At 61.4% G+C, this 27,315-nt stretch overlaps 1 protein-coding gene across 1 annotated transcript; it reads right to left on the bottom strand.

The window, feature by feature from the left end:
- Positions 1 to 602: 602 nt before the first annotated feature.
- RTN4R (reticulon 4 receptor) lies at positions 603 to 26,491 on the bottom strand. Its single transcript, XM_036104184.2, has 2 exons — positions 26,259 to 26,491; positions 603 to 2,275 (listed from the first exon to the last, which is right to left on the bottom strand). Exons 1-2 carry the CDS (start codon positions 26,278 to 26,280, stop codon positions 876 to 878), a joined length of 1,422 nt encoding a protein of 473 aa, XP_035960077.2. The 5' UTR covers positions 26,281 to 26,491; the 3' UTR covers positions 603 to 875.
- Between the last annotated feature and the right edge of the window lie 824 nt (positions 26,492 to 27,315).

Genomic DNA, 27,315 nt, shown 5'->3' with positions numbered 1-27,315 from the left:
ACGCGGGCACGGCTGCGGGTCTGGCATGAGACCGTGTGCCGTGGGGTGAGGGTACACACGAGCCCTGCCACACCTCGGAGGGAGGGACCTGGCCTCACCCACTCAGCTCTCCTTCAGGGCCACCCTGTCTACCCACACGGGGTCCTCCTGGGACCGCCCCAACCCACCTGGAGCTGGGGGGGATCTGGGGGGCGCTGGTGGCGGTGGAAGCCTGGGAGCTCCGGGGGTCCGTGCGGCGGCAGTGCAGACACCCCCACAAAGGCAGCCCCAACCTGCTCCACGGGCCTGCTGTGTGGCCTGTGCCGGACACACGCCTCTCCTTGGACAGACGCCGCTATCGACCCAGCTGGGAGGGAGGGTGGCTAAGGTGCCTGGTGGGCTAACGGACGTTAGTCTCCGCGGCTGGGGTGGGGAGGGGGCGGAGGCATGACACATCCCCGGTGACCACCACGGGTGCTACGGGGCTGAAAGGGCAGGCTGCACCAGCAGGCAGCTCCCTTCCCTGCCGGGGCTTCCACGTGCCTGTGACTGCGGCGGGACTGCAGCCCAGGGCCCCCATGCCTCTCACTGCCCACAGCGCCCCAGCCCGAGAGGCCACAGCGTAAGAAAAGATCTCTTTATTCCACGTCGTCCGATATTTTTACACAAGTAAAATAAAATGCATATCTCTATATACCGCGATCCGGGTGGGAGGGGGCGTTCTGGAACAAACGCTGCCGCCGCACCCTGTAAACATGATGGGGTGGAGATGGGGTGGGCGGGCGGGACGCGTCCATCAGGGAGGGCCTGCCACCCGGTGCTGGCTGGCGGTGCCCAGGGGACCCCGTATGTACACACACCTGACTGCTGAGAAAGGCCTCCCGCTCGGTGGCTGGTCAGCAGGGCCCCAGCACCGTCCACAGCGCCAGCGCGAGGCCCAGGGGGGCCAGGCCGCAGGCGAGGCTGGGCAGGGCGCCCGAGGCCTCTGCATCCGCAGCGCCGCCGCCCCCACCGCTCGCCTGGCCGAGACGGCACTGGCCACGGGTGCGGTTCCTGCGGGAACAGCCTGGCTTCCGGCGAGGGCCCGTGGTGGGGGGCCCTGGTGGCTCGGAGCCCTCGGGCCGCATCCTGGTCAGCGGGGGCTCAGCCGAGCCGGGCAGGGTCCCGAAGGGGGAGTCGTTGATGTGCCGCGGGCCGGAGCCGTTGCCTGGCGGGCTGTCGCCGGATGGCACACGTCCCTTGAGCGCATTGCCGGCGGAGGCCGGGCTGCCCGCCTCCAACACTGAGGCTTTGTCCGCCGCATCCGGCTGGCAGCACTTGGGCAGCCCCAGAGGCTCTTCGTCAGTAGGCCCGCCGGTCCGGAAGGGACGGGAGGGCCTGGCAGCCACGGCGCAGCCCTCCAGGTCGGCGGCGGCCAAGCGCTTGAGGTCACGGCCGGCCAGGCGTGGGGGCAGGCTGCAGGGCAGCTCGGATGAGGAGCCCCGGAACTGCTGCAGCCAGGCCCAGAGCGGCCGTGCCCGGCAGTCACACACCCAGGGGTTGTCATTGAGCCGCAGGTACTGCAGGGCCCGCAGGGGCGCCAGGGCCTCTGCGGGCAGCGCCGAGAGGTTGTTGGCGAACAGGTAGAGCGTCATGAGGCGGCCGAGGTCACGGAAGGCATGCGGGTGCACGCGGGCCACGCGGTTCTGATGCAGAAGGAGGCGGTCGAGGCTGTGCAGGCCGCGGAAGGCGCGCTCGGGCACGCTGGGGATGCGGTTGCCGTGCAGGAAGAGGTGCGTGAGGTTGCCCAGGTCGCGGAAGGCGTCGTCGGGCAGCGCCTGCAGCCCGTTGTCCTGTAGGTAGAGGTACTGCAGGGCGGCCAGGCCACGGAACAGGCCAGGGCCCAGCTCCTGCAGGCCGCAGCGGTCCAGGTGCAGTGTGTGCAGGCGGCTCAGGCCATGGAACGTGGCGGGGTCCACGGCACGCAGCTGCGGGTTGTCGCTGAGGTCTAGCTGCTCGAGAAGGGCCAGGCCGGTGAAGGCAGCCGCGTCGATGCGGGCCAGCGCATTCGAATGCAGCCACAGGATGGTGAGGTTGCGGCAGGCGCGGAAGCCGGCCGCGGGCACGTGCACGATGCGGTTGCCGTGCAGGAAGACGCGCTGGCTGGCGGCCGGGATGTCAGTGGGCACGGCCTGGAGGCCCTGCTGCGGACAGCTCGTTGTCACCTTGGGCTCGTTGTAGCATACGCAGGCCCCTGGGCACGGGGCGGCCACACGCCACGCCTGCAGCCACAGCACCCAGGCCAGCAGCTGGCTCCCTGCGGGCAGAGGAGGAGGTGGTTAACAGGCAGGGGGCCCCGTGAGGCTGGGGGTCATGCTGGAGCCAGGCTGGCCCCTGGGATCAGTCCTCGGGAGTAGCCTTGAGCCGGGCCTAGGATGTGCTGTCACCCCTGAAGACTCGGGTGCTGTGACCCCTGCTCCACCTGCCACATGGAAACGACTTGGCTGAAACCTGCCTGGGGAGTTCCACGCTCCACACTGAGAAAGCTCACCTGCAGATGCCCCACGCCGCTCTGCCCAGTGCTCAAACATACAAGCTGACAGGCTCACACCGGCCGCTCGAGGTTAGCGGGGTCACTACCAAGGCCCATATGAAGCCCTCCCGAGACGGACACTCATGCCTGCAGATACCTTCTCAGTACACCAGCGAGCGCCCCGGGCCTGCCCACCATTCCCGTCAGTCCCAGCACCGTCCCTGGCCTGTCCCCTGCCCCACTGGCCTATCGGCTGAGGATCAGGCCGGCTGAGCTCACACAGAGCCGAGGCTCACTCCCAGGCCTGACAGGCAGCCAGCTGCTGGGCTTCCAGCAGCTTCTGCAGCAGCGCCTCCTGAGAGCCCTCCCAAGCTGCAGGAAGGGAGGGCCTGTGGCCCAGACCCTGTGCCCTGTGCAGGCCCCCTGCCCAGGCTCCCGGAGCCCCCGAGGCGCCAGGGCTGCCCGGATTCTGAGGAGGCCTCCCCACTGCAGAAAGCTGTGCTTTAATGAGGAAACCGCGAGGGCCTTAGAGCCGGGAGCCACAGCCCCCAGCAGCCCTCCTGTAGGGGGGTCTGGGTCCCACCCACACGACACACAAAACTTACAGGCACTGTGGGCTCCAGAGCAACTCTGTTCTTACAGGATCAGGAGCCTGGGTGCCTGAGGGCAGGGTCAGGAGGGCAGGCAGCGGCAGCCCCGCCCGCCCTGCGAGCCCCCTCCAGGCAGGCTGCTCCCTCCTCCACACATCCTGACTTGGCATGGAGCTCCTCCTGCAGCCTCCTCCCTTCGGCCTCATTCTCTGCTTGATCTCCTCCCCGGGTGAGGTGCTTACTCCTTTCCAGCCAGTCGATGCCTGCACAATTCCTCATACCCCCCCGCCCCTGCCACCATCTCGAGGCCAGACACACACAGGGCCTCACCAAAGACCCTATACCCCTGGGGCACTGTATCCACCCTGGCCTCACCATCGGGGCCACACACCCCAATATGAAGCTCTCTGCCTATCACCCCACCGTTAGAGCCCCCCTCTTTGAATGCCAAAGGTTCTTTCCTCCTTCAGGAGTGAGTCTATTAAAATGTGAATCCCCCTGGGAGGGTTACGGCTTATCAGCTAACACTTGAGTTATCAGCTAACACCTTCATTGACAGCTAACACCTTTCCTGGCAGTTAGCTAAGAGCAGGATTCTGCAGACAGGAGGCCGGCTAAGTGCTGGGGCTGGAGCCAGGTGGGAGGAAGGAGAGGACCACGGGCCACCTTCCCCCACCCAGACCTGTGACCTTGGGGGCCCCCCACTCATGCTGGGGCCCTCGCCACACTGGATCCTCTCTGTCTGGGCCGGTGCCGATGCATGCCCCAAGCCCAGAGCCCTAGCAAGGCCAGCATGTTCAGTGGTCATAAGGAGTGTGCCCTCCTGGACTCTGGTCCCCAGGATAAGCACCCACATCCTGGGGGCTCCTCTGTCTCTTGCGTTGTCTCAGCCTCCAGGGCGGGGCCATTTGTTAGCTGCTGGGTACCCACAGCCCCAGGATGGGGGTCCAGAGAGGCAGGCCTGGTCCAGAACTCCCCAAACCCAGGACACCCCTCCCCGGGCTGGCCATGCACAGGAGGCTGTGAGGGGGCCCCCTCAGCCTGCTGTTCTATTTAAACTGCTGACATCCTCTTCAGGCTCTTTCCTTACCGGCCTTCTCAGGAAGGTCGGGCCTGATTATGCCTGCTCTCACCAGCCTCTCACCTGTCACCGGATGTAACGATGCCTATGAAAACAGCGCTTCCTGTCCCCGAGGACTCACGGAAGAGGAAGACGTGGGATGGGGTGGGATGGGGGCCCCAGGTACTCACCAGGCTGGGCTCTGGACCTCACCACCAAGGATGGCCCATGTCACCAACCACGCTACGTCACAGCCGTGCCAATGTCGTCCACCGTGCCCTGCCACGAACTGGGCCACACCACCAACCAGGCTATGTCAGCGGCCACCCATCGTGACCACGCCTGCCACATCACCCCCTGAGCGGTCCGGCGGCTGCCAGGCCCGAAGCCGTGGTCTGGGAGCTCGGCCGGTGTCAGGTTCAGTGGACCTCGCCAGAGCCAGCTGTTCCTCCAGCCTCCAGCCCTCCCCAGCCTGGGCCCCCAGGAGGCTGTAAGCCACGTGCTTGGGGTACCCCCACTCCAAGAAGGGCCCAAGCGAGGCTCCGGGGCCGAGCTAGGCCATGGGGGCAAGCGGCAGAGCAGCTGTGCGGCTCAGCGCTGCTGGGAATCGGCATCAGGCACAAACATGGCTCCGTTCCCGCTGAGCCAACTGCTTTTCAGAAACCAACTTCTGAGGGTCGGTCCCCCTGCACGGGCCTGCTGTCAGGGCAGTGGCCAGCGGTGGGCTCTCTCCTTGCTGCAGCCACGGTAATTGGCTCCAGCCTGGCCCCCCTTGGGGCCTGCCTGCTGGTATCCATGGCAACCCCTCTGCTGAGCAAGCAGAGGGGGCATCTTTTTAGGAGATAATCAAACCCAACTTTGCGACCTGTGTTCATATTCACAGCAGGGGCCCTAGGGACACAGGAGGCCCTGCCAGGTTGCGGGGATGGTGATCCCTGACCCTACCCCAGGGACTGGACCCAGTCACTCATCTGACCCCTCTGAACCCTAAAAAGTGCCCCCGGCCATCTGGTCCCCCCAGCCTGCCCCCAGCCTGTCCTCCTAGCCCATCCCCTCAGCCCCACCTCCCACTTGTGCCCAGCCTCACTGGGTTCCTGTCCTCAGTGAGCATTCAATACCAGCTCGCCTCCAAATACATGGCAAGAAAACAGCCCCGCCACAGCCCTGGCTCACGCACGGGAACCGCAGCAAGGCACACTCCCACACCAGGCCGCCTGGCCACCTGAGCTTCGCACACACCCAAACCAGTGCCTCTCCTGCCATCCCTGGGGCTGATTCTTGCCTCCTCTTTCCTTAGGTCTCAGCTCAGAAGGGCCCTGTCAGGGGTCTTCCCCAGTGCCCCCCCGCACCCCCGTGGAGAGGCCCGTGGGGTCATGGGAGGGGCTCCCCTCTCAGCTCAGGTCGGCCTCAGGAGCAGTGGTGATGACACAAATGCCACCGTTGGGGAAGGACGGGCCACTCCTGCCCGGGAGGCTGTGGAGGGAGGCGGTGACTGGATTCTGCTCAGGGCCTCTCCCGCTGGGGCAGCCGACGAAGCCGGAATGAGGGCTGATGCGGCCCTGGAGCCCAAATCCCATCAGGCCTGGGTGTGGTCCCAAAGAGCACCTGCAGGGCGTACCCTGGCCCATCCTCTGGGCGGCAAAAGGCCTGGGTTCTCCTTCGTGGTCACTGCAGGGTGTGGGGGGAGGAAAGGGGAGGAGTGGGGAGGGGAGCCAGGAGGGGCGGAGGCTTCTGGGGACTCACCGGCAACCGCAGGAGCCAGTGGGCAGGCGGGCAGGCGGCTGCTGAAGTCAGCAGCTCGGGAGCAGGGATTGCCAGAGGCTGCAGGCGCAGGGGAGGTCTTTGGGGTGTTTCCTGGCCCCTACTTCTCTCGGGGCTCCCCTAGCCCGGGCTGGGCCGACGTATGCAGGCGTGCAGCTCCGTTGAGGTGCTACGGGACACTTGTGCCGCCGCCCGCCGCCCCCAGCCCATGAGGTCAGAGATCGAGCGCAGGGCTGGCAGCCTTGGTTGCCCGAGGCCACTGGCTCCCCGCGGCAGTGGGGTGGCAGAAACACCCTATTCCAGGGGGCAGTGCGACAGTCTACCAGTTGGCATAGAAGGCGTGAGTCAGAGATGCTTCAGAATCCGTTTTCTTTATAATATCACAAGCCCATTTTACAGATTAGGAAGCTGAGGGAGAGAGCAGTTAAGCCCTGGACTGCTCCCACCTGGCGATGGTCCTGGAGGAAGGGTGGGAAAGAGAAGGGGCCACCCAGGAGGGGCCATGTCCAGCCAAGCCAGGAATGGAGCCCAGGCTGCGAAGGCGTAGGCAGGCACCAGGGGTACATAGCTCCCTTCTGTGCCATCTGGGGCTGGGAGGGGACATCTCCCGGGAGGCTCTGAGTTGCTGCCTGTCCCCCCCTGACCCCCCCAGGAGCCTGCGGTGAGTAGGCTGGGGGAGGGAGGCCGGGCAGCTGCAGCACAGCCGGGACATTGGCCAGCTCAGGACCCTTTCGATCACCGGGAACGTCCCCAGAAGGGTCACGTCCCAGACCGCAGTTACACGGCAGAACAAGAGGTCACAGCTCAGCACACCAAGGCCAGAAATAGCTCTGGGCGGGGGTGGGGGGCTGGGGGCCTCCACACACCGCAGAGAGTCAGGGCACCCCAGCAGTGCTGTACTCACGCTTTCCTGTCCCGTGCCTGCTCCCCACCCCCGCCAGCCCTCCACCAGTGACTGGCTCACCCCCCACCCCCCACCGTCCATCTGTCCCCCCCTCAGTCTTCACTCCTTGCTCACACTCACCTCCCACCTTCTGTCTGTCCTCCAACCCATAGACGCACGCAGGAGGCAGTGTGCACGCCCTTGGCGTTTCCTAGGCCCCTTCCTTGGCTCCAGGGGGCGGAGGGTGGCAGCAGCTCCCCGGGGGGGGGCAGCCCGCCCCCGAGAGGGCCTGCATCTCCCGGGGGTGTGTGGCTGTCAGCCCCTGCTGCCGGTCATGCCCCTCAAGGCCCCACTCCTTATCGATCTTGTCGGGGCAGTAGCTGCAGGGGCAGGCCAGGTCGATAACAGGCAAGGTCACCTGCCAGGGAAGGAGGGCACTGGACCCAGGGCTGAGCAGTTCCAGCAGGCCACACTGCATGCACCAGGGGAAACTGAGGCCCAGCGTAGGCAGAGGGAGCGGGAGCAGCCTCCTGAATGCACTCAGTGCTCAGGTGGACTCAGGGCCAACAGAGGTCTCCTGAATCCTCCTTGGGACCTATTTTATTTTCCTATTTTACAGGAGAGGAAAATGAGGTTTGGTAGGGGAAGCCACTTGCTCACAGTACCAGGTGTCTAATCTGGTTTTAGACACCAACCCCATGGTGTCTAATCACTAAAAGGCCTTGCTTGGCAGTAGAGAGTTAAAGCTCCCCCGTCCCCACCTTACCATCACCCCCACCCCTGAAACCCAAGCTATGTTCCCGCTTAAAATTTCCAGCTAACACGGCACCTGGGAGGGTGCTGGGTCCCTTTCAAAGCAAAGAAACCAAGGCTGCCAGGGGAGGGGACTGGCCCTCGAGAGCTGGAGGTCTTGGCTGCAGAGCTTACACTAAGGGTGTGTTCCTGAGGGGATACCCCACGATAGGGGCCGCGCTGGACACTGTCAGCGTGAGACCAGTCCCCGGCTTATAACACATATGGTCAAGGAGCAGGCTGACCATCAGTGGTCGCCCGGCTGCATGGCATGTGCCACATGGGGGATTTAAGGGACCATGGAATCCTGACCTGGCCCCAGACATCAGGGGGACACCAGGGGAGGAGCACTGGAGCCCACTGCCAGGGTGAGTGTCCATGCAGACACTCTGATGGGTAGGATCCTTGGCCCTGTAATCACGCCTTGGGAATCCATCCTTGGTCAAGGGTGGGCTGCTGGACCAGACGGCTGGGAACCTCACCCTGTCCAGCCCATGTTTCCACCTGATGCCCACCTCCCTTGGCCCCCACCCCAGGGAGCCCCACACTGGGGGCTGATGATGCTCAGCATCTGGAGGCTCTGTTCACCTGAAAATCCACCCACGGTGCAGGACACACCCCCCTCGCTCCAGGGATTCAGCCAGCATCCCCTCCCTCACATGGGGTGGGCATCCCCTACCCCCCTCCATGAAGACCACCAACAAACACCCACTGCCTAATTACCTGGGGAACCTGTCTCCACAACCACTCATCAGTTGGTCCCTCAACTAATTCAGTCTGGCGGCCAGCATGGGCTCAAGTCCCCAGAGGATGTTAATGAGGAATCAGCTGGTGGCCAATATGGCCCTGCCCCACCCCAGGGGGGGCAGCTCAGGAATGGGGCACTCCCACTACCACATACCTGCCACCAGGCCCATCTGCCCTCTCTGACCCCTTCCCACTGCCAGCTCCTATCCAGGACTGGGCGCCTAGCCCCCACCCCGATACAGCCCACCTCCTCCCAGGGCCCTGCATCTGATACCTGCCAGAAGCTGACCATCCGTGTGAGGCCCAGAGCATCAGCCTCCAACAGGGCAGACACAGTGCAGGAGTGCACTCTTGGGTGCACTTGTAAGAATGCACACGTGGGGTGCGTACTGTGGTAACACCCACTGAGGGTGCCCGCTATAGAAACACACACTTGGGGTGCACACTGTAGGAACACACGATAGGAATACACTTTTGGGCCTTCGGCTGCCAGAGCCGGGGTGGGTCAGGGCACAGTGGGTGAGTCGGCCAAGTAGCAGAGGGTTGCTGTGATGAGGCCAGACAGACACGGGGAGCTCTTGCCAGGAAGCAGGGCTGCAGAGGGTCTGCTCTCTTCTGTGGTGGGACAAGACAGGAGGGCGTGTCCCCACATGCTCCCGAGCCCTCGGCACTTGTCAAACATCACCGACAAGGCAGGCCGGTGGCCTCTGTAAGAGTGGGATTTATTCTTCCCTCGCCCTCTGGGATCAGCCAGTCCCACCTCTCGGCCGTCTGCCTCGGATCAGCCCTAGTCCTGAGGGAGCAGCTGGATTGCAGCCTACCTGAACTGTCCCAGGACAGCCGAGCTCTGGCAAACACCCCTGACCAGGGCAGTCAGGCCTTGGGGAGGGGTGTAAAGAATGAAGGGCGCTCAGGGGCTTTGTCACTAAGCTGGAGTGCTGGGGACGGCGGGGGGGTGGGGGGGGGCAGCACCTGCTGAGACCATGGAGATGTCCATTGGGGGCTGGTGAGAACCCCTGGACAGAGACAAGTGGGAAGGGCCGCGGGTCTGGCCCGTTGCAGGGGACGAGGGTTTCCAGAGGCAGTGATGAGATGCTCCCATTTGGGTCACCACCGGCCAGGGCACCGTGTTCAGGTGACCAGAGTGAAACCCTTGTCTGAGCCAATGGGTCCTCATGCCTCCTATTCTATCGGCATCTGGCAAACCAGCCCACCAGCCGCCACCTGTCTTTGTAAATAACAGGTTATCCGCATATGGCCACACCTGGGTGTTTATTGTGCTGCTTTAGCAGTACCACCGCTGAGTGGAGTAGTCCCCACACACAGTGTGGCCCACAGAGCTGAAATTGTTCAGGATCTGGCCCTTTAGAGAAACAGTTTCCCGACCTGGCTTGTGATTGGAGCACACAGAGCACCTGCTGCCACCCTCACCCTCACAGTGGTCCTGCAGAGGTCGCTTGAATCCCCACCTAACGAAAAGGAACCCAAGGGTCAGAGAGGGCCACACTGCTGCGACCACACTGTTGGGATGGACACAGCCTGGTGGCCTCTCACGGGCCTGGAGGGAAGATGACCCCCAAATGGTGTGTAGGTCAAAAGAAACACAATGATTTTGCTAAAGAGGCTTTTGAGGGGCTGGTGATGGAACACGCATTAAAGAGGACACTTAAAACACTGTCGAACAAAGCTGGCTGTAAGGAGGATGTCCTCAGGCTCTGGGGTGGTGGGGGGAGGCACGGACGCACACGGCACCTGCTTGTGCTTCAGGAAGACAATCTAAGGGGGGGGTGGTCTTGGGGTCTCTGGGCCACAACCCCCTCCATGCCAATCCAACAGCACCAGAACCCTGTGCCCTCCTCTAGGGGCTCTGTGGCCAGGTCACACTGAGGGCAGCTTGCTGGCCCACTACCATCAGCCTGTCCACTTGGGCTGGAAGGAGGGGACATGGCAGGTCAGGTTTGATGCACTTCCCAGGATGTGGGACAAGGTCCAAGCCTCGGCTGGCAGAATCTTCCCATTTGAGAACAAAGAAAAAGTACAGGTGGGATGACTCTGTCCAGAAAAGGAGAGAGGCATTGAGTGTAGGGACCTCCTTGCAAGTAGGCTTCCCTGGACCATCCTGTGGACCTCTGGACAGAATCTTGAATGGAAAGTGGGCTGTGAAGGCCCATGATCCTTGTCACCACCACCACCACCACCATCATCACACCAGTCATGTGCAAGGTCCTCAGATCACAGACAGCTCAGAACCAGCCTGGGACCAACCTGAGGCCAGTCTGGAGTGTAGCCAGCCTCATACAAGGGTGGGGAGCCCCAGAAGTGGGTGAGCAGCAGGCCAGTGTGGGGTGGACACCAGACACCGCTGAGCAGGGTTGTGGCCCAAGGATGCCCATTCCAGCCTTGAGGCTGCGCGGGGCTTGTTGGCCAAGCACGTCTCCCATCAAGGCCCAGTCAGTCCACATAAGGCCTGTACCAGGGGACAGGGAGGGAGAAGGGAGAGATAGGACCCTTGGCCTCCCTGGGACTGCTCAAGGCACAGACTTCCTGAGGTCTCATGACATCCCACAGCACAGCAAGGGGATGACCATCAACCCTACTCCTCAGACAAGGGCACTGAAGCCTAGTGAGGTGAGGTGACCATGCATGCCAGCTGAGTCCAGGGGACAGGATCTAAGAACCCCTGCCACCGCCCCAGATGACCAGAGCAGGCCCTGAGCCCTAGAGACCCATACAGCAGAGGGGCAACTGTTGAGTGCACCCCCATGCTCTGGGCTCCCTGACCCCTACTGCCCCTCATCCTCAGCCCAAGCCTGTTGTTCCCTGGGCTAGTGGGCCCTGGGGTCTGGTGGTCCCAGGCTCAGATGTGGCTCTGTAACCCTTCACGGAGTGGCTGGGGATGCTGCTGGCCAGCACTGGGTCTGTGTCAACACCCATGCTGTGAGGATGACAACAGGCTAGCACCAGCCTTTCCAGGGCCCTGAGATGCCTCCAGCGCTGTGGCTGGTGTCCTGCCTCCCCAGGGGACCCTCTGTCAGCCCCATCTCAGGTGAGGAACCCAGGGAGATGAGGTCTATAACTCAGAGGTGGCATCCCAGAGCCATACTGATTGGTTGCCTGGTCTGATGGCCCTGCTTTGTCCAGGAGAGGTTGCAACCGGGCGGGAGGAGGGTAGAGGAGGAGGGCCCAGCAGCCAGGCTGCACACTGTAAGCATGCCCAGAGCCATTTCCCCCAGCCCCGCCATCAGGCTCAGCCTCAGTTGTGTGAGGAGGCTCCCAGACAGGCCTGTGCAGCCCAACTTGAGGCATGAGAGATTGCTGCCTGTGCTCAGCATGGCCTCAAGTTGCTGCTTCTTCTCAAGGAACGTGGGCACATACTTGGTGGTTCTCCTCCCTGCCCACCCACCACCTGTGCTAGAGACAAGTGGTCATCCCCCCTCCTCAAGAGCCAAGATGATGATGATGAAGTATGTATTAAGAAGGGCAAGGACCAGGGAGATAGGGCTGCTCCCCTGGAGAAACACCCAGAGAAAGTGTCTCCACCATGGGCTTCTGGGGGCGCTCAGGGTGACTACTTCCTGATCACGCCAAACCTGCCAGTTGATAAGCCCCACTCTCAACAGTGCTTCCCTAGAACACATGACCAGAAAACCAGGCATCTGGAAAAGACTCTAATGCAGACAAGAGGGAAAACAACTCTAAAAGAAGCAGAGACAGTGCAGGGAAATAGATAAAAATTAGGAATAAAAAATCTAATCAGTGTCCTCTCAGGGATAGAAGGAGATTTAAAACAAGAACAGGGTGCTATGAACAAGGAGCCATCAGAAAACAAGAAGAGTACCTGGAAGTTAAATATAGAATTACTAAAATTACCAAAAAAAAAAAAAAAAAAATCAATAGAAGGGTTGGAAAACAAGGTCAAGGAAGTCTTCCAGAAAGAAAAACAAAAAGAGAAAGAAAGAAAAAAAATTGATGAGATTCAGAAGACAAATATAGGTCAAATATCTGAAAAAACAGAGAAAATAAAGGAGAAAAAATTTATCAAAGAAATAACACCAGAAAATCTCCCAGAGCTGAAGACCCAGCCCTCCACTGGGCAAGTAAGTGCCTAGCACAATAGATGACATTCACAATGTGATTTCAGTCCCCTGGGGGTGAAAAGAGGCCTGAAGCTCCAGAGGGAAAAGCAATGTGGCATCAGAGCTCTCTAAAGAGCACTGGATGCCAAGAAGATAACAAAATTGCAATGGCTTCAAAATTCTGAGGGACATCCTTTTCAACATGGGATTCTGGATCAGGCCAATCCAGCCTGAATAGGTTTGCTAACATATGAGGACTCAGAATGATTCTTCACTGTGAATTCCTTAGAGAGTTAGTTGGTGCTTCAGCTACAACTAGGATATAAACCCAGAAAGAGGAAAATGTGGGGCCCAGGAAACATTGGGTGATGACAGAAGTCCTGGGCAGTTATGAGGGGACCACAGCATGCCTGGTCCATGTGGGGACAGCAAGACAAAGGCCTGGGGTCAGACCTCCCTGGAGTTAAATGAGACACCCAGTAGACCGCCCGAGGTGGAGAGAGAAAGCGCATGAGGGTAGTAGATGGGACAAGGGAGAAAAGACAAAGTCAGCTATAAACTCCAGGGAAACCAAAGGCCATAGAAGAGCAGAAAGGTCACCAAAGTACCCCCTGCTCCTCCAACCTGGGGTGGGGTGGTGAAGGGCATTTATGTGACCTGGGTTGGGAAACACTGGTTATGAATTTAACTGATGGTAGTGAGACACCCACACTGGGAAGTATGCTAGGGAAGAGGGGGCTGGGGTAGGAGCCACGGAAATATGAAGGCAACCACTAGGAAAAACAGGGAACAGAGCAACAGTGGCTGCCTTCAAGGAGGAATGGGGGCTGGGGCAGAGCAAGCCAATTCTCAGACTAGCCCTAAAGGACTGGGTACAGGTTTTAACTTTGAGCAAGATATGGTTGACCATTTTATCTTTTCAAAATGACTGCATATTTTGCACTGAAATTTCAGAAATAGAGATAAATAAAAAAGAGAAAATAAAGTGTGTCTGCCCGACGGTGGAGATGAATGTGGTTTAGAAGCAGGCATCTCTGAGGGCCAGGAGGAGAAAGTGGGCCTGTGATTGCTTGAGCAGCATCTCCATGGCCCTGAACAAAGCTCTTTGGCACCATGCTCAGCCAAGGGTCACCGAGGTTATTCCCCATCTCTGGGGACACTCTGGGCTCTTGGCTCCAGAGGCCTCTACAAGTCAGACACTTGACGGAACAGCTTCTGGCCTGAAAATTCAGCAGTGTGCTCAGACCTTCCACATCTGGACAAAGCCCCACCCCAGCTCCTTCTCATCTCTGCCCAGTTCACAGACCTGAGACCACCCACTACAGACTGAGGACCCCCAAGAACAGGTGGCCCAGCAGGTAATCCTGGCAGGGGGCTGTGTGCACATGGGGCCTCAAGAGTGGGGGTCTGTGGCCCCTGGGGAGGGCTTGCCCTGACCTTGGCCTAGCGCAGACCTCCCTCAGCTTCAGTGAGAGCCCCAGTTGCGTTTCTGCCACCGAACCCGAGGCACACAAGCAGGGGCGACGTGAATAAGTAATTGCTCTTTTATTAACGAGTGATAAATTATTCCTATATGATTGTGTGTGATAACTCGTCCTTATTTGAAATCAATTTGGGATGGAAATTGTTGGCGGCTTCTCACCAGTGAGGGTGGGAGGACCAGGTGCCGCCGCCTCCTGGAAAAGCAGGTCAATGTATTTCGGCTACTTCCTGAGGCTGATGTGCCAGGAGCTGGCATGTGGAAGGGGGTTGGCTGCCTTGGGGGCGGGGGCTAGGGAGGGCGGCCTTATTCCTCAGCACCTGCCCCTGGGACCTGGGAGGAGTCAGGGTAGGTGCTCCAGCAGGGACTCTCCCCACCTCCAACACCTGCTGGAAGCTCCAAAAGGGGCCCAGCCTACCCCACCAGACCCAGGGCACATATGTACCCTGGGCCAAAGAAGGGTCAGGCTGGGGGAGCGGGGGGAGGAGCCCCCGAAAGCTCAAGCCCTGCCCCCATCCTCATTGCCTCCTCCCCCAGCTCAATACATGAGGGTCTCCGGTGTAAGCCCAGGCCCAGGTCAGACAGACTTGGTCCCCCCACAGTGCCCCTAGCTGGCTCCCAACTCCCAGGGGCTCGGCGTGCTTATCTGCTGATCTGTGGGAGGAGCTGCGCACAGCAGACACTGAACAAAGGTGAGAAAGACTGCACGCCCGAAGGCGGCACCCCGCACGCTGACCCTGCGGCCTCCGTGGCCCCACAGGGCCGGGGGAGCCCCATAAGCAGGAGGAAGCAGATGACCAGAGAACAGGGTGCCTTTGGCCCATGCACCAGAGCTGCACCTCTTTTGGGAAGTGCGTACTTAAAACGCTGCAATGCACTAGTCAGGTAGTCGCTGCCTCGCTCCCAGGCCAGGCTGTGCCCACCTATCCCCACTCCTGCTCCTCCCCAGCTGCCTCCCTGCCCCCCAGCACAGCAGTTACAGGCCTGAGGGGCTGGGGCACCTCCGAGCTCAGCCATTTTGCCCCACTCAGCTCCGGCACCACCGGTGACCTCACCTCTCAGGTCTGGGTTGGTCATCTGTGAAATGAAGAGGTTGGGTCTGAGAACCTGACAAATCCCTGGGGGTAGGGGACATTTGGTGGACCCACTCCACTCACTGTGGTGGACCCAGGGTCCCTGCCACCCCCCCCACCACCACTGCCAGGGCGCCCACTTCAACACACACCTCGCTGGTTAGTTTAGCAGGTCTCCATGTTGCTTTGCTTCCTTCAGTTGCCCCTCTGGGCTGTGGGCTCCACGGGGACAGGACCCCAGCTGGTGACCAGCACACACCATAAATGTTTGTCACACATGAGTGTAAGAAATGTCCACCACTACAGACAGGCAAGTTGCAGACTTTGCGAGGGACAGCATTCCCCGAGGATGTGCTCAGAGAGTCCCCAGGAGAGTCTACCAGGTACTCGCATCCCCATGGGGGCAGCTGCACCCGGAAGCCAAAGGCAATTTCACTTGTGTTACAGAATGTTTTTGTCACCCCCAGATTCCTGTGTTGAAGCCCTCACCCCCAACGTGATGGTATTTGGAAGAGGGGCCTTGAGAGATCGGGACCTAGATGAGGTCATGTGGGTGGGGCCCCCATGATGGAATTAGGGCCCTTATAAGAAGAGATACTGGAGGGCTTGTTTTCACTGTCTTCATGCGGGGACATGGTGAGAAGGTGGCCATCTGCAAGCCAGGAAGAAAGCTCTCACCAGAACCGGACCACGCCGGCACCCTGATCTCAGACTGCCCGCCTCCGGAACTGTGAAAAAATAAATTTCTGTTGTTTAAGCCACCCCAGTCTGCGGTATTTTGTTATGACACCCTGAGCTGACTAATACAACTTCTTTCTTACATCTCTGATATATCTTCCCAGATTTTTTACAACACACATGAACCAGTAAAATCAGAAATGTTTTCAGTTTGGTTTGTTTGGTCTCATGTGCCAACACTGGACAGGCAGCCCTGTCCAAGGGGGCAGACCCCCTTCCAAGACCCCCGATGCCATGGGGTCCCTGCCCAGCACAGCCAGCCCTGCAGGATGGTTGGAGAAGGCCAGGCTCTGGTGCTGACTCTGCCTCTCTGGGGCCTCAGGCAGGTCTCCCAACCTCTTGGGACCTGTTCCATCACCTGGAAAATGGGGATAACCAAACCCACCTCGCAGGGTATGGAGAGACCGCACAGCCCACGCAGGGCTGGTGCACAGTGGGTACAGCGGAAATGCCTGGCTCACCCGTGGGATCGTCACAGGAGTGCCTCATGTCACCCCCAACAGGAACCCACTGTCCTCACCTGACAGAAGGGAGGCCAAGTCATAGCTAGAAAGGGCACGCTCGTGCCTGACCCAGCCTCACTCCAGCTCTGACCCCGGCACGTGCACTGGACCCTGTGGCTTCCACGAGCCTTTGCTCAGGCAGCTCCCCTTTCCAGAATGCCTGCCCTATTCCCAACACATCCTCTTGGAAGGGCTCTTCTCCTCAGAGTGCCGCCATGCCAGCCCTTGGAGCTAGACCCTTCCCAACCTGTTCCCCTCCCACACCACAACCTTGCCTGTGGCGTCCGTCCTCACTCCTGCCCCCAACGCTGGACTCAGCTCCGATGGGGCCACTGAAGGGAGCAGGTGAACGAGCAGAGCCCTGGAGCCTGGCCAGGGTCACAGCCGTGGGCTCCCACCAAGGGGTACATGGCCGGGGAAAAGCATCAGCTAGGCTTGAGGGTTCTTGCGTGAGTGACATGCCAAGCAGTGTGATCTCAGGGCAGGGGCCTGGGCTTCAGAGTCCTGGGTCTCGGGGCAACGTGGGGATAGTGAACTTACCAGTGCTGGTGTTGGCCACCTGGCAGGGCCTGAGGGTGAAGGTCGGTAGCCCCTCACTCCCTAATTCCCACCACCTGCTCTAGGAACATACTGCGCACCCCCCTGACAAGTCCCCTTGTCTCTGACGAGAGGGTCATGCTGGTATCAGGCTTCCTGTGATCTGGAGGTGGGGAGAGTCAGCCACGGCATCGGGGAGGGCTCCACAGGAGCACGGACGCGCGCGCGCACACACACACACACACGCACACACACGCACACACTGCCACCACCCGCCTCGGGACACCCTGGGGACTGGGCCGTGGCTCCGGCAGCAGGTAAAGAATGGAGTCCATTAGGGCCACCATCTGTCTCAGCTGTGATGGGTCCGCTCGGTGACATCCAGGAGGTATGTAGATGGAATATCTTTATGGGGAGAGTTTTTCTTTTGCCAATTTTCGAACAGGAAGCCAGACACTTGTCACACCTGTCCCCGTGTCAGCCTCTGCCTGACATAAATTGGGGCTGAGGCAGGCAGATGAAAGACAGCCTGGACACGGCCGGTGTGCAGGGGCCACGTGTCATATGGCCGGGAGCACACAGAGCAGGGGGCTGGCCTCCCGCTGGGGCTGGGCTGGGTGGGGGGGGCATGCCACTGCCCACTCCACCCTGTCCTTTCAGCCTGAGATCCCCCAATACCCCCCCTTGGCTCCCCTCTTGGCCCCCAACAGCTCCTCACCTAACTCCCATCTCCCCTCCCCCTGCCAAACAGCCTAGGCCCGGCTCAGCAGCCCCAGCCAGTCCCCCGGCCTGGAGTACGCTGTCCCAGTTTCCCGGCTTCTGCTCCCACCAGGAGCGCCCCATCTAGACCAATAGCTCTAGCGCCTCTTTAAGACCTAGGGCCAGTGTGATCTCAGGGCAGGGGCCTGGGCTTCAGAGTCCTCACCGCATCCCCACTAGCACTTCTCTCTCCTGGGAACCTCATGCGCTTTGGGGTATATCCCTGGGACCTGGAGGCCTGGGGGGCAGAATGTGTCACAAGAATCTAGGGGTCCCTGCTGCCTAACACAGGGCTGGCCTGAAACTAAAGGCTAGAAAACACTTCACCAAGAGGATGGAGGGAGAGAAAAGTGACCCTCAGGGACCTGCCCAGGTCTCCCTCCCAGCCCCCACCCCCCAGTGTACATCTTGGTGCCTGGCTAATCCCATCGAGGGTGGGGAGGGTCCTGCCCAGGGGATGCTGGGGGACCAGCTGCCAGGCCATACTTCAGAACCACACCCCAGGGCCCCCCTCAGCTCCTCCATCAGTCCCTGTCACGTGGGGAAGCTCACTGCCGAGGAGATAGTGACGGTGGCCCTGGGGGTCTTGGCCTCAGCCCCCAAGGAAACCTAAGAGCCCAGTTCCTACCAGGCTCATGGGCCACCGCCTCACACAGCTTCATCCCTGGGGAGGCCCCCTGGAGCCTGGGGGTGGGGGCTGGGCAGGGGTGTGACTAGCCAGCACTGTGCTCTCTAAGGACAAGGAGGGGGCTGAATGTGTCCTGGGAGAGCAGGGAGGCCTCAAGCAGGGCGGCTGAGGGAAGTGGACAGGAGAGGGCTGTGGGAGGAATGTGGCAGGGCTCCGGGAAGGGTGGGGGCAGGGCTGAGCACTAGGCCCACTCCCAGTTCCTGGCTGGGGTGTGCTGTGGAGGCAGGTGAAGGCCTGTGGAAGCAGGTAGGAGAGCTGGGTGTGAGCATCCTGTGTGACCTTGGGGCCCACAGCCCTCCCAAGACTGCTATGATGTGGTGCCCAGCCCATTCTGGTGGCTGGCCAGGATTAGCCTTTCTCTGTAATTCTGCTTCCAGCCACATCTTTGGGGATGGGCGTGCTGTTGGGCCGGAAGCCACACCCAGGGGGCAGATGGCCCAACCTCCTGCTGCCTGCACCCCAACCTGCCCAAAGACCACGGGGTGCCCTTCCACCGTAACACAAAGCTGCTGCAAAGTGAATTGTGGAGGCAGAAGTCTCCACATTGTGAAGGCAGAGGGACTCAGAATTTCCTTCTGAGTTAGTATGGGGTGACCAGGCCCAGTGCCCACCTGCCCCAGACCCCTGCTGGGACTCAGAGACTCCTCACCTTACGTGGGTCCCAGACACCCCTCCAGGCTCCCCCTGCCTCTGGCCCTGCCTGGACTTTTGCACATCCCATCCCCAGCCCACCGGTGCCTCCCAGCCCCACTCCTCACTTGGCTCCCCTTGGCATGAACTGATATGTCAGAGACTCCCATTGGGACAGGTAGTAAAGACCCTCCTGGCAGGAGGACTGATGGGGGAGTGGCAGGCCCAGACAGGGGCTCCTCCTCTGTGCTCCCATGGCTCCACAGAGTCTTCTGCTCTAGGGTGCACAGTGGCCCACACACGCTTCTCTACCCTGCTGCCCGAGTTCCACCATAGACCCCCTCCGGGCAGAGCAGCTGTGAAGGACTTGGGAAACCAAGGGCGCCCCTGGAAGGTGGGGGCCCCCATGACCCGCTCAGGGCCCTGGAAGCCCCATCACCAACCTGTTGTCTCCATAGGAAGTTCCAGCCTAGGGCAGGTGGGTCCCACCTGAATGGAACAATCAAGCTCCCATAAGGGGGATGGGCCTTGTGGGCAACATTCAACATTGACTCCCCCTTCAGAGTCTCCTGTGTGACAGAAAGACTCAGAAGGTGAGTGACACACCCAGGTGCTCAGCTGGTTCGGGGCTAAAGCCAAGAGGGTCCCAAGGCCAGACACTGCCTGCCCAGACTTTGCCTGGAGGGCATCCCCCACAGGATGGCGTCTCTGTCTCTCTTTAGACCCGTGTCTTTGCTCATCTGAGTCCCGGAGGGGGGCCGCCTTCTTGTAGCCACCTTGGGCAACTGGCCTGCACCTGACCACCAGCAGCCATCCATCCCCAGGGGCCAGGACTGCCACCTCCTGTGTCTCCTGGGAGCTCACTCCCTGTGTCCCAGCGCCAGGCCTGGGCTGGACTCGGGGACGTGGAGACGGGGAGGCAGGCACAGGTGCGCATATCAGGTGCTAAGACCAGGGAGCTGGAGGCCTCCCCCAGTGAGGGTGGAAGAGAAGGTTCCCAAATGAGACTCTATGGCCCAGGCCCTGAAAACAATGCGGGCTCACCCAGGGGTAGACATGGGAGAGTTTGAGCAGGAGGGGCCTGGCTGGCAGGCATCTCAGAGCCTGAAGGGAGGATGAGATGGCAGGCAGGCAGCTGCGGGCGTCTGTGGCCATGGACCTGGGAGGGGACTGGCCCGGAGCAGGCCCTCACTAAGGGATAAAAGGGGATGGATTGCCCTGGAGCCCAATCTGACACTGGACGTGCCTTTGGGGATGGGAGGCAGCCAGGACCCTGGGCCTTGGGTGTAGATGTTGGGGGTGGAGGGGCAGGTCGTACAGGGGTGATTAGCACCAGATAGACGGGATCGGGGGGGACCTGAAACTCCATTGGAGCAGAGCTACACATGCAGGGGAAATACATGTAGAACTGCTGGGTGGGGGCAGCCCAGGGCCCTGAGACCCCCGCTCAACTGCATAGGCCTGGCATACAGCAAGGAGGCAATAAACGCTTGCTAAGCAATCTCCGGGACTGGAGGACCACAGCAGAACTCAGTGACGGGCCAGGCTGGGCCTCAGAGCTGGCCTTGCTGGGGTGGGTGGGGAGGCAAGGAAGTCTGGGTGCTCTGGATTCCCAGCTGGTCTTGCGCCCCCTCCACCTCTTCGCCTTCCATGTCTACTCACTGGCCCCTGCTCTTTATGGAGCACCTACTGTGTGCTTGAGGCTGTGACACGATACCGGGAGCCAGCCACCTAGCCCCCATCTGTCTCCCCCAGAGCCCAGCACCCTACATACCTCAGGCTCGAGCATTTTCCCACCCACAAAGGCACTGATCCAGAAGCACCACCTCTGGTCAACAGCCGTGGATTACGGATGAAGCCTCTGGTGACCAGGAAAGGGAGGGTGCTGCCCAAGGTCACACAGCGAGCCGGCACTACACGGGCTAATCCAATGCCTGCCCAGACTTCAGGATGGGGAGACTTCTGGCAGGTCTCTGAGCCCGCCCCATCTGGGCCCTGGCAGGAGGTGAATAAAGGCAACATCTCAACAAGGTCACAATAGCTGGGACAGATGGAGGACACGGCACTGGGCCCAGGCAAGCGAGGGGCAATCCGAGAAGGCTCCCTGGAGGAGGTGAGGGGCCCAGAACGCTGCCTTGGCCTGAGCCCCTCGGCACTCCACCCCCTTCTTCGATGGGCCCTTCACCAGCTTCAGCCTCAGCCTGACATTTCCCGTGACATTTGCTGCAAAGAAATAGAGTCATAAACCCAAAGGTTAAATTTGCACATTGCCTCACACTGCCAGGAGAAGTGTGGTCCCTCCACCCACTAGATGCTGTGGCTGCAGGGTTTGTGTAGGATGGCCCACCCATCCCTGGAGCCCTTCCTGGGGGCCCGAAGGTCTCCCTCCCAGGCCCTCTGAGGAATCTCAGCCACTGTAGCCCAAAACAGTTTCTAGACACACCAGTCCCTGAAGTGTGTCACATAGGGGTGCCCGTCAGAGGCCCTGCCCAATCTGCTTGCAAACCCAAGGCCCCAAGACACCCTGCGGTAAAGGAGATCTGTCAGTGCCACTTAGCCCAGCCAGTCCCAAATTTGCTTGACCATGAAACCCTTGTTCAATCCCTACCAACATTCTGTAGAACTTCAATTATGTGGAGTGTGACCTGTGATGGCCAGTTAGGAATGCCTTGGTGCTGACCAGAGAGCAGAGGAGCGCCCCCAGGGTGCTGGGTGGGCTGCCTGAACAAAGCCATGTCAGCTCCTGACACCCCGGGCCCTCCACTTGGGCTCCCTGCATCACCGCCGGCCCAGCTCCATGTGCCTGGGCCCCTACAGGGCTCACAGGCTGCCAGGCCCATCTGAGCCAACCCAAGCCCCTGGCCTCTGCCCATACAGCACCTTCCACGGCCCCGCCAGGAGCTCTGCCCATAGTCCTGCCTTTCAGCTGCACCTCCTGGGCCTGGCTGCCCTGTCCTGTGGGGGAAGGGGGTGGTCAAGGCTGTAGGATGGTGCCGCATGGCCCATCCTCCATCCTCTCTCAGCAGGGCAAGGCAGCAGGCCCACGTGGAGACAGGACTGTCAGGACACTGCAGGGTGAGGGTAGAGGCTGTGTGAAGGGGGCAGAAGAGAGGCAGCTGGAAGCCCAGCTGCATAAAGGCTATCCCCAGAGTCAGAATCCTGATCAAAGCCCAGAAGCAGATTCCACCACTACCAGTGAGAAACTGGACCCCAGGTGAGGGAGAGGCCCAGGGGGCCCACCCATAAAATGTTGGGAGGGGGTGGGGATCAGGGCCTGCCACCTTTGCAGTGGGGAGGGGGGCCTGTGGCCAGGCCCTTGGGGGTGGGGGGGTATCTGTCAGGGCCTGCAGTGAGGACACCGGGGGCATGAGCTGAGTGCACCTCCCTGGGGGCCGCCTGCAGGACCATGGACAGTGTGAGAAGCCAAGGCAAGTTCGGATAAATAAATTATGGCGAATCCTCAGGAAGGGATTCCACATACACCAGTAAACCCATGATGCACAAGAATAGTTCCCGACGTGCAAAATGTTTAAAATACAGCGACAAAAGAAGAAACTGCAGCACACAACACCCGGCCGGGCCCACACGCTCCAGTGACGGCTCGGGGAGAGGCAGGGAGTGTGGACTGCGTGCTCACCCTCTGGCTGGGCTTCCATTTTTGGCTCTGTGACCACCTGTCCTTTAAAGCATTTGGTCCTATAAACTCAGGAGGGCAAGGATCACATCCCTTTATTTGCCTGGCTCCAAATAGGGTCTGGCAGGCTAGGGACAAATGAATGAGTAAATGAATGGGTGTCTGAGTCAACGGATAAGGAGCAAACGCAGTGTCTGGGATGGGACAGCTGGGCCACAGAGTGAGGGGACACCGAGGAGTGCCGAGGTTCCTGAGGGGTTACCTTGAGAGGGCAAGTGGGGGCTGGGGGCCAGTGCCCCAGCACAGCTGAAGGGACAGGGGAGGGGGGTATGGGCAGCCAGGCCGGCTCCTATGGACCTTGAGGCCCAGGCCCTGGGTGGCCATCAGGGGACAGGCAGCCCTGCCCGGGGTGGGGGGGGGGAGTGGGGGTGGTCAGAGGGCAGGGCCCACCAGGCTGAGGGCGGGGCGGCGTGAACTTGTTAACCAGGCACAGCCAAGAGCCCTCAGGATCCCCACGACAGGGCCCAGGGGCAGGAGTGTCACACTCGTACACACTGCCCTCACACACTCACACATTCGTTCACACACCCATTCACTCATTCAGTGCAATTCACTTATTCACCGTGGAACTCCTTCCTGGTGCTCCTGTTCTAACCCCCTTCAGGCTGCAGACTGAGGCTCTGTGGAGACTCTCTGGCCACAGGCCCAGGAGATCAGGAAATGCAGCCCCGGGGGATGGGTTCCTTCTGCCTCCACCAGCCGGGACCCTCCTGGTGCTGCACCAGCTGCCACGGGCATCCATGCCACAAAGCCATGAATTCTGGCCTGGGGCAGGGAGCAAGGAGGGGCTGGAGCCCAGCAGCAGCACTGGCCACGGTGAGCACGGTGAGCACGAGTCCCCTGGCCTGGGAGCAGCAGAGGGAGGGGGAGCTTGGAGTCCAGAGAGCACGGGGGAACCAGGGCCGCACACGGCCAGCCCCTCATGGTCTGTCACTCACAATGGGTAACAGCAAACAAACATGGGTCTCGGGCAGCCCTCGGGCTCCTCAGACAGCAAGACTTCCTCTTCTGCCTTCCAGAGCCCCCGCACATCCTGTGGTGGGGGTCGTCTACACACACCCCTACAAGCCCTCTTGCTTCCTGAGACCCACTGGGCCCTCTTTGCTACTTTCCATCTGCGACCACAGGGAGAAGGTCAGCCCCAACTGCAGGACACACAGCTGGCTGTTAATCCTCACGTAGAGAAACTGAGGCTCAAGTGTTCTAGAGGCTCCCTGCTGGTGAGGGGCACAGCAGCTTGGGAAGCACGGTGCTGGCCACCTCCCACCTTCTGCAGTGCTCTCACTTCCTGCTCCCCAACTGCCCATCACCCCTTTCCAACTTCCCTGTGACCTCTATGTGCCTTTGTTTCCCCATCTGCAAGTCAGTAGGAAAGAGGTCCAGTTGGCAGTGTAAGTGTTCCGGGAGGACTTCCATTTGTGGGAACCACCGCCTAGGGTGGTGCGTGTTGGGGAGAGATGTTTTGGGTATTTTGAAGGCAAAAGCACTGGCATCAGAACCCCGTGGGGACCTTGGCCTGGAAGTGCCCCCAACAATCCAGAAGGGAGGCCTGATTACTGGCCCGTGTCACGGGCAAGAAGGCTGAGGCACACAGAAGTGAACTGTCATACCCAAGGTCACACCACCGATGGGTGGCTGCACCAGGACCCAAATCCGGGATGTTCTGCTATCCCACGCCCAGCAGCCAGGGTTTATGAGCAGCCCTCTGCCAGGTGGTAGGGTGCTGACCACCACCTGGCTCAGTCCGTCCCATGGAGCTTGCTTCTCCCTCACCTTGTCTGGCTTAGAAAAGAGGAGCGGCCAGCCCCTCAGCCTGCCCAGCCATGGGGCCCAACCTCCGGCCCACCCCTCCGTTGCACCCCCGCACACTCTATAAGGATGACCCACTTGTCTTCATTGTATAGACAAGGACACAGATGGGGACCAGGCAGTATGGCCCCTCCTCCAAGCCCCGGCCCAAGGTCCCCCTCACTACAGTGAGAGTGGGTCACCAACACCCTTACCTCAGTGCCCCACACAACACCTGAGGCAGGTGACATACCATAGAACACCTTACCAATAAGGCTCCTACCACAGAGAGACTGAGGCCCGAGGGCAGGGCCTTCCTGAGGTCACCCTGGGTCAACCTCAGGGTGGGCACACACCTTCTCCCCATTGGGCTTAGTGGCAGTGACTACAGAGCATGGAGGAAGGGTCTGGCCTGTTTGCCACTGTGTTGACCTCGAGCTTTGAAATGGGCCTTCCCTGCCCAGGTGAGTCCCAGCCCCCATCGGCCACCATTGCTCCAGCACGGGGGATGGCAAAGAGTGGCTGGGAGCCCTTTGGCCTCACACCTTAGGCTGGGTGCACTGAATTAGCTTCTCAGCACACAACCTTTGTGCCTCTGCTAAAGATTTGGGTAAAACCTGCTTACAGCCTGTCTGGGCATACAGGGGCACCCACACTGGAGGCAGAGACACATGCCGCTGTGACCACAAGCACATATGGTCACGCGTGCAGAGACACACGCGAGCAGAAGCATACTGAGTCTCACACACTCACACACACACACACACAAAGACCCAAGGGGTTGTGGAGGGGAGACTCCCAGGACACGGGGGGGAGGCAGACAGAGGTGGGGCCATGCTCCTGCAGCCGGTTTCTCGCCCCTCCATCTGTGAGCTCTGGCTGCCCAGAGCCTCCCCCTCAACACATGTGCATGTAGGCAAGGCAGCAGGTCCCACTAAGGGGCCCCAGCATGTGCCAAGTGTGGAGACCACAGCAGGCATGCTATGTGCATGCATGTGTGGCCGTGGGCGTGCAGGCGGGGGCGAGGACATGGATGTGCATCCACAGCGTGTGTGTGCGTGCATACTGGGGCAGCCTGGCATGCATGTGCACACGCGGTGTACAAGTGTACAGCCCTTGTAGACACGTGCACGTGCAAGGAAACGTGTGTGCCGCCTGCGGCACGGTGGACATCAGCAGGGCAGTCTGGGTGGGCACCAAGGGAGCACCCTCCAGGCAGGGCATGCCCAACTTCCCTCACAGGAGGTCACCCCCCCCCAGACCCTTCTCTCAGGACCTTGCACCAGGTAGCGGAAGGGGTCCCATGAGGGCTGCCAGGGAGGGGATGCTGCGCGCCCCTCCACTTCTGGAGCCTCTTAGCGGAGCCCCCCAGGGGCACTCAGGCTGCGGGTGGGGGCTGCTAAGGCTGCCTCTTCTCCTCGCCAGTCCCCTGGAGGGGGCAGCTCTGGGCCAGCCCCGCCCCCCACGCCCTCTACTGTCGCCAACGCCCCCGATTCATCCCGCTGCGGCCTGACCCCAGAGAAACCAGAGGTCCAGAGCGGAGTCCTGAGGCAAGGGTGGAAGCGACCCGATACCCCCACCCCTGCTTGGTACCCACGTTTCTGCAACCCTGCTCATTAACCCCTTCGAGGCCGGGCCGCTCCGAGGCTGGACCCCGCCCTTCCAGCCGGCAGACCCCACCCCGGCCCCCGCCCGGCGTCCGGGGCCACTCGGCCCCGCCGCCCCCGGCCCCGCCGCCACGGCCAACTTTCCCGGGAAGCGGCAACTTTTCCTGCTGCCGCGGGCTCCGCCCTCCCGGGGCCGGGGCGCCCGCGGCCCCAGCCCGGCGCGGCACTGCGGTGGCCCTCACGGCCGCCCGGTGACCCTTCTGCCTGCCTCGGCAGCCCCAGCCTGGCCCTGCGGCTCCAGGAGGGGCCGACCCCACGTCCCCACCCCGCCTGCCCGGCTCGGGTGCCGAACGGCACTCACCTCCGGCGGACGCTCTCTTCATCTTAGGGGTCGGGCGGGGCGCGACGGGGACCGAAAGTCGCTTCGGGGCCGGCGCCCGTCTCCCCGCGGCCGGGTCCGCATCCAGGCGCCGCCGCTCCGGCCCGGCCCCGGCCCGGCCGCGGTACGAGGCTGGGCGCGCTCCGCTCCCCGGGTCGGCTGGGCTGGCGGGGCCGCGGGCGCGGAGGGCGAGGGCGGCGGCGGCGGCGCGGACTGGCGGGGCGCTCGCGGCGCGGGCCGGGAGCGGATGAATGTTTTATGGGATCATGTGGTTTGACGCGCGAGGAATCCGCCCGGTCCCCCCGCCGGCCGGGCCGGGGCGGGGCGGGGCGGGGGCGAGGCGGGGCGGGGCCTCGCGGCGGGCGGGGCGCTCACCTGGGCGCGGGCCGGGCGGGGTGCGTTGGGGGGTGCGGGGCGGGGGAAGGGGGAGGGAGCGTGGGCAGCGCGGGGTCCCGGGGCGCACAGGCCGGGCCGCAGGAGGCGTTCAGCCCGCCCCGTGCACCGGCGCCGCGCGGCCCCAGACAAAGGCGGTGCATTTCTGAAGAGGCGGCGGCCCCTGCAGGCGGCCGCGGGCATGGCGGCGCCGGCGGTAGCCGGCTGGGGGCGCTGGCCCGAGGGCGTGGGCCCGAGGGCGTGGCGGCCGGGACTTGCCCGGGCGTGGGGATCCCCGATGGGTCCAGCCATTGGTAAGGACTTTGTCTGGAGGCCCGGGGAGGGGGGACACCTCTGCCAGGTGCACTCGCTTCCTCGCCTCACTAAATCCTGGAGCCCCCTCCGCAGAACAACCCTTTGTGGGAGTAGGATTGCTCCATTTTTCAGTTAGAAAACTGAGGCTCAAAGCTCAACAAACTTCTGAAGCCCCCAACCCGTCTTTGTGGCCCTCTCTGCACCAACCCAGGGAGGGGACGCAGTCACAGTCCTGCCCCTACCCACAGGTGCACCCCACCTGTTCCCTCCTTTGGAATGGGGAAGCCCAGGAGATTCCCTTCCAGCCCACCTGCTTAGTACCCCCACCCTCCACAAAGCCAGCCCACTCTCA

This window comes from Halichoerus grypus, chromosome 13, assembly GCF_964656455.1.
Source record: "Halichoerus grypus chromosome 13, mHalGry1.hap1.1, whole genome shotgun sequence".
NCBI classification, from domain to species: Eukaryota; Metazoa; Chordata; class Mammalia; order Carnivora; family Phocidae; genus Halichoerus; species Halichoerus grypus.
This window is presented reverse-complemented; position numbering and strand designations above follow the sequence as displayed.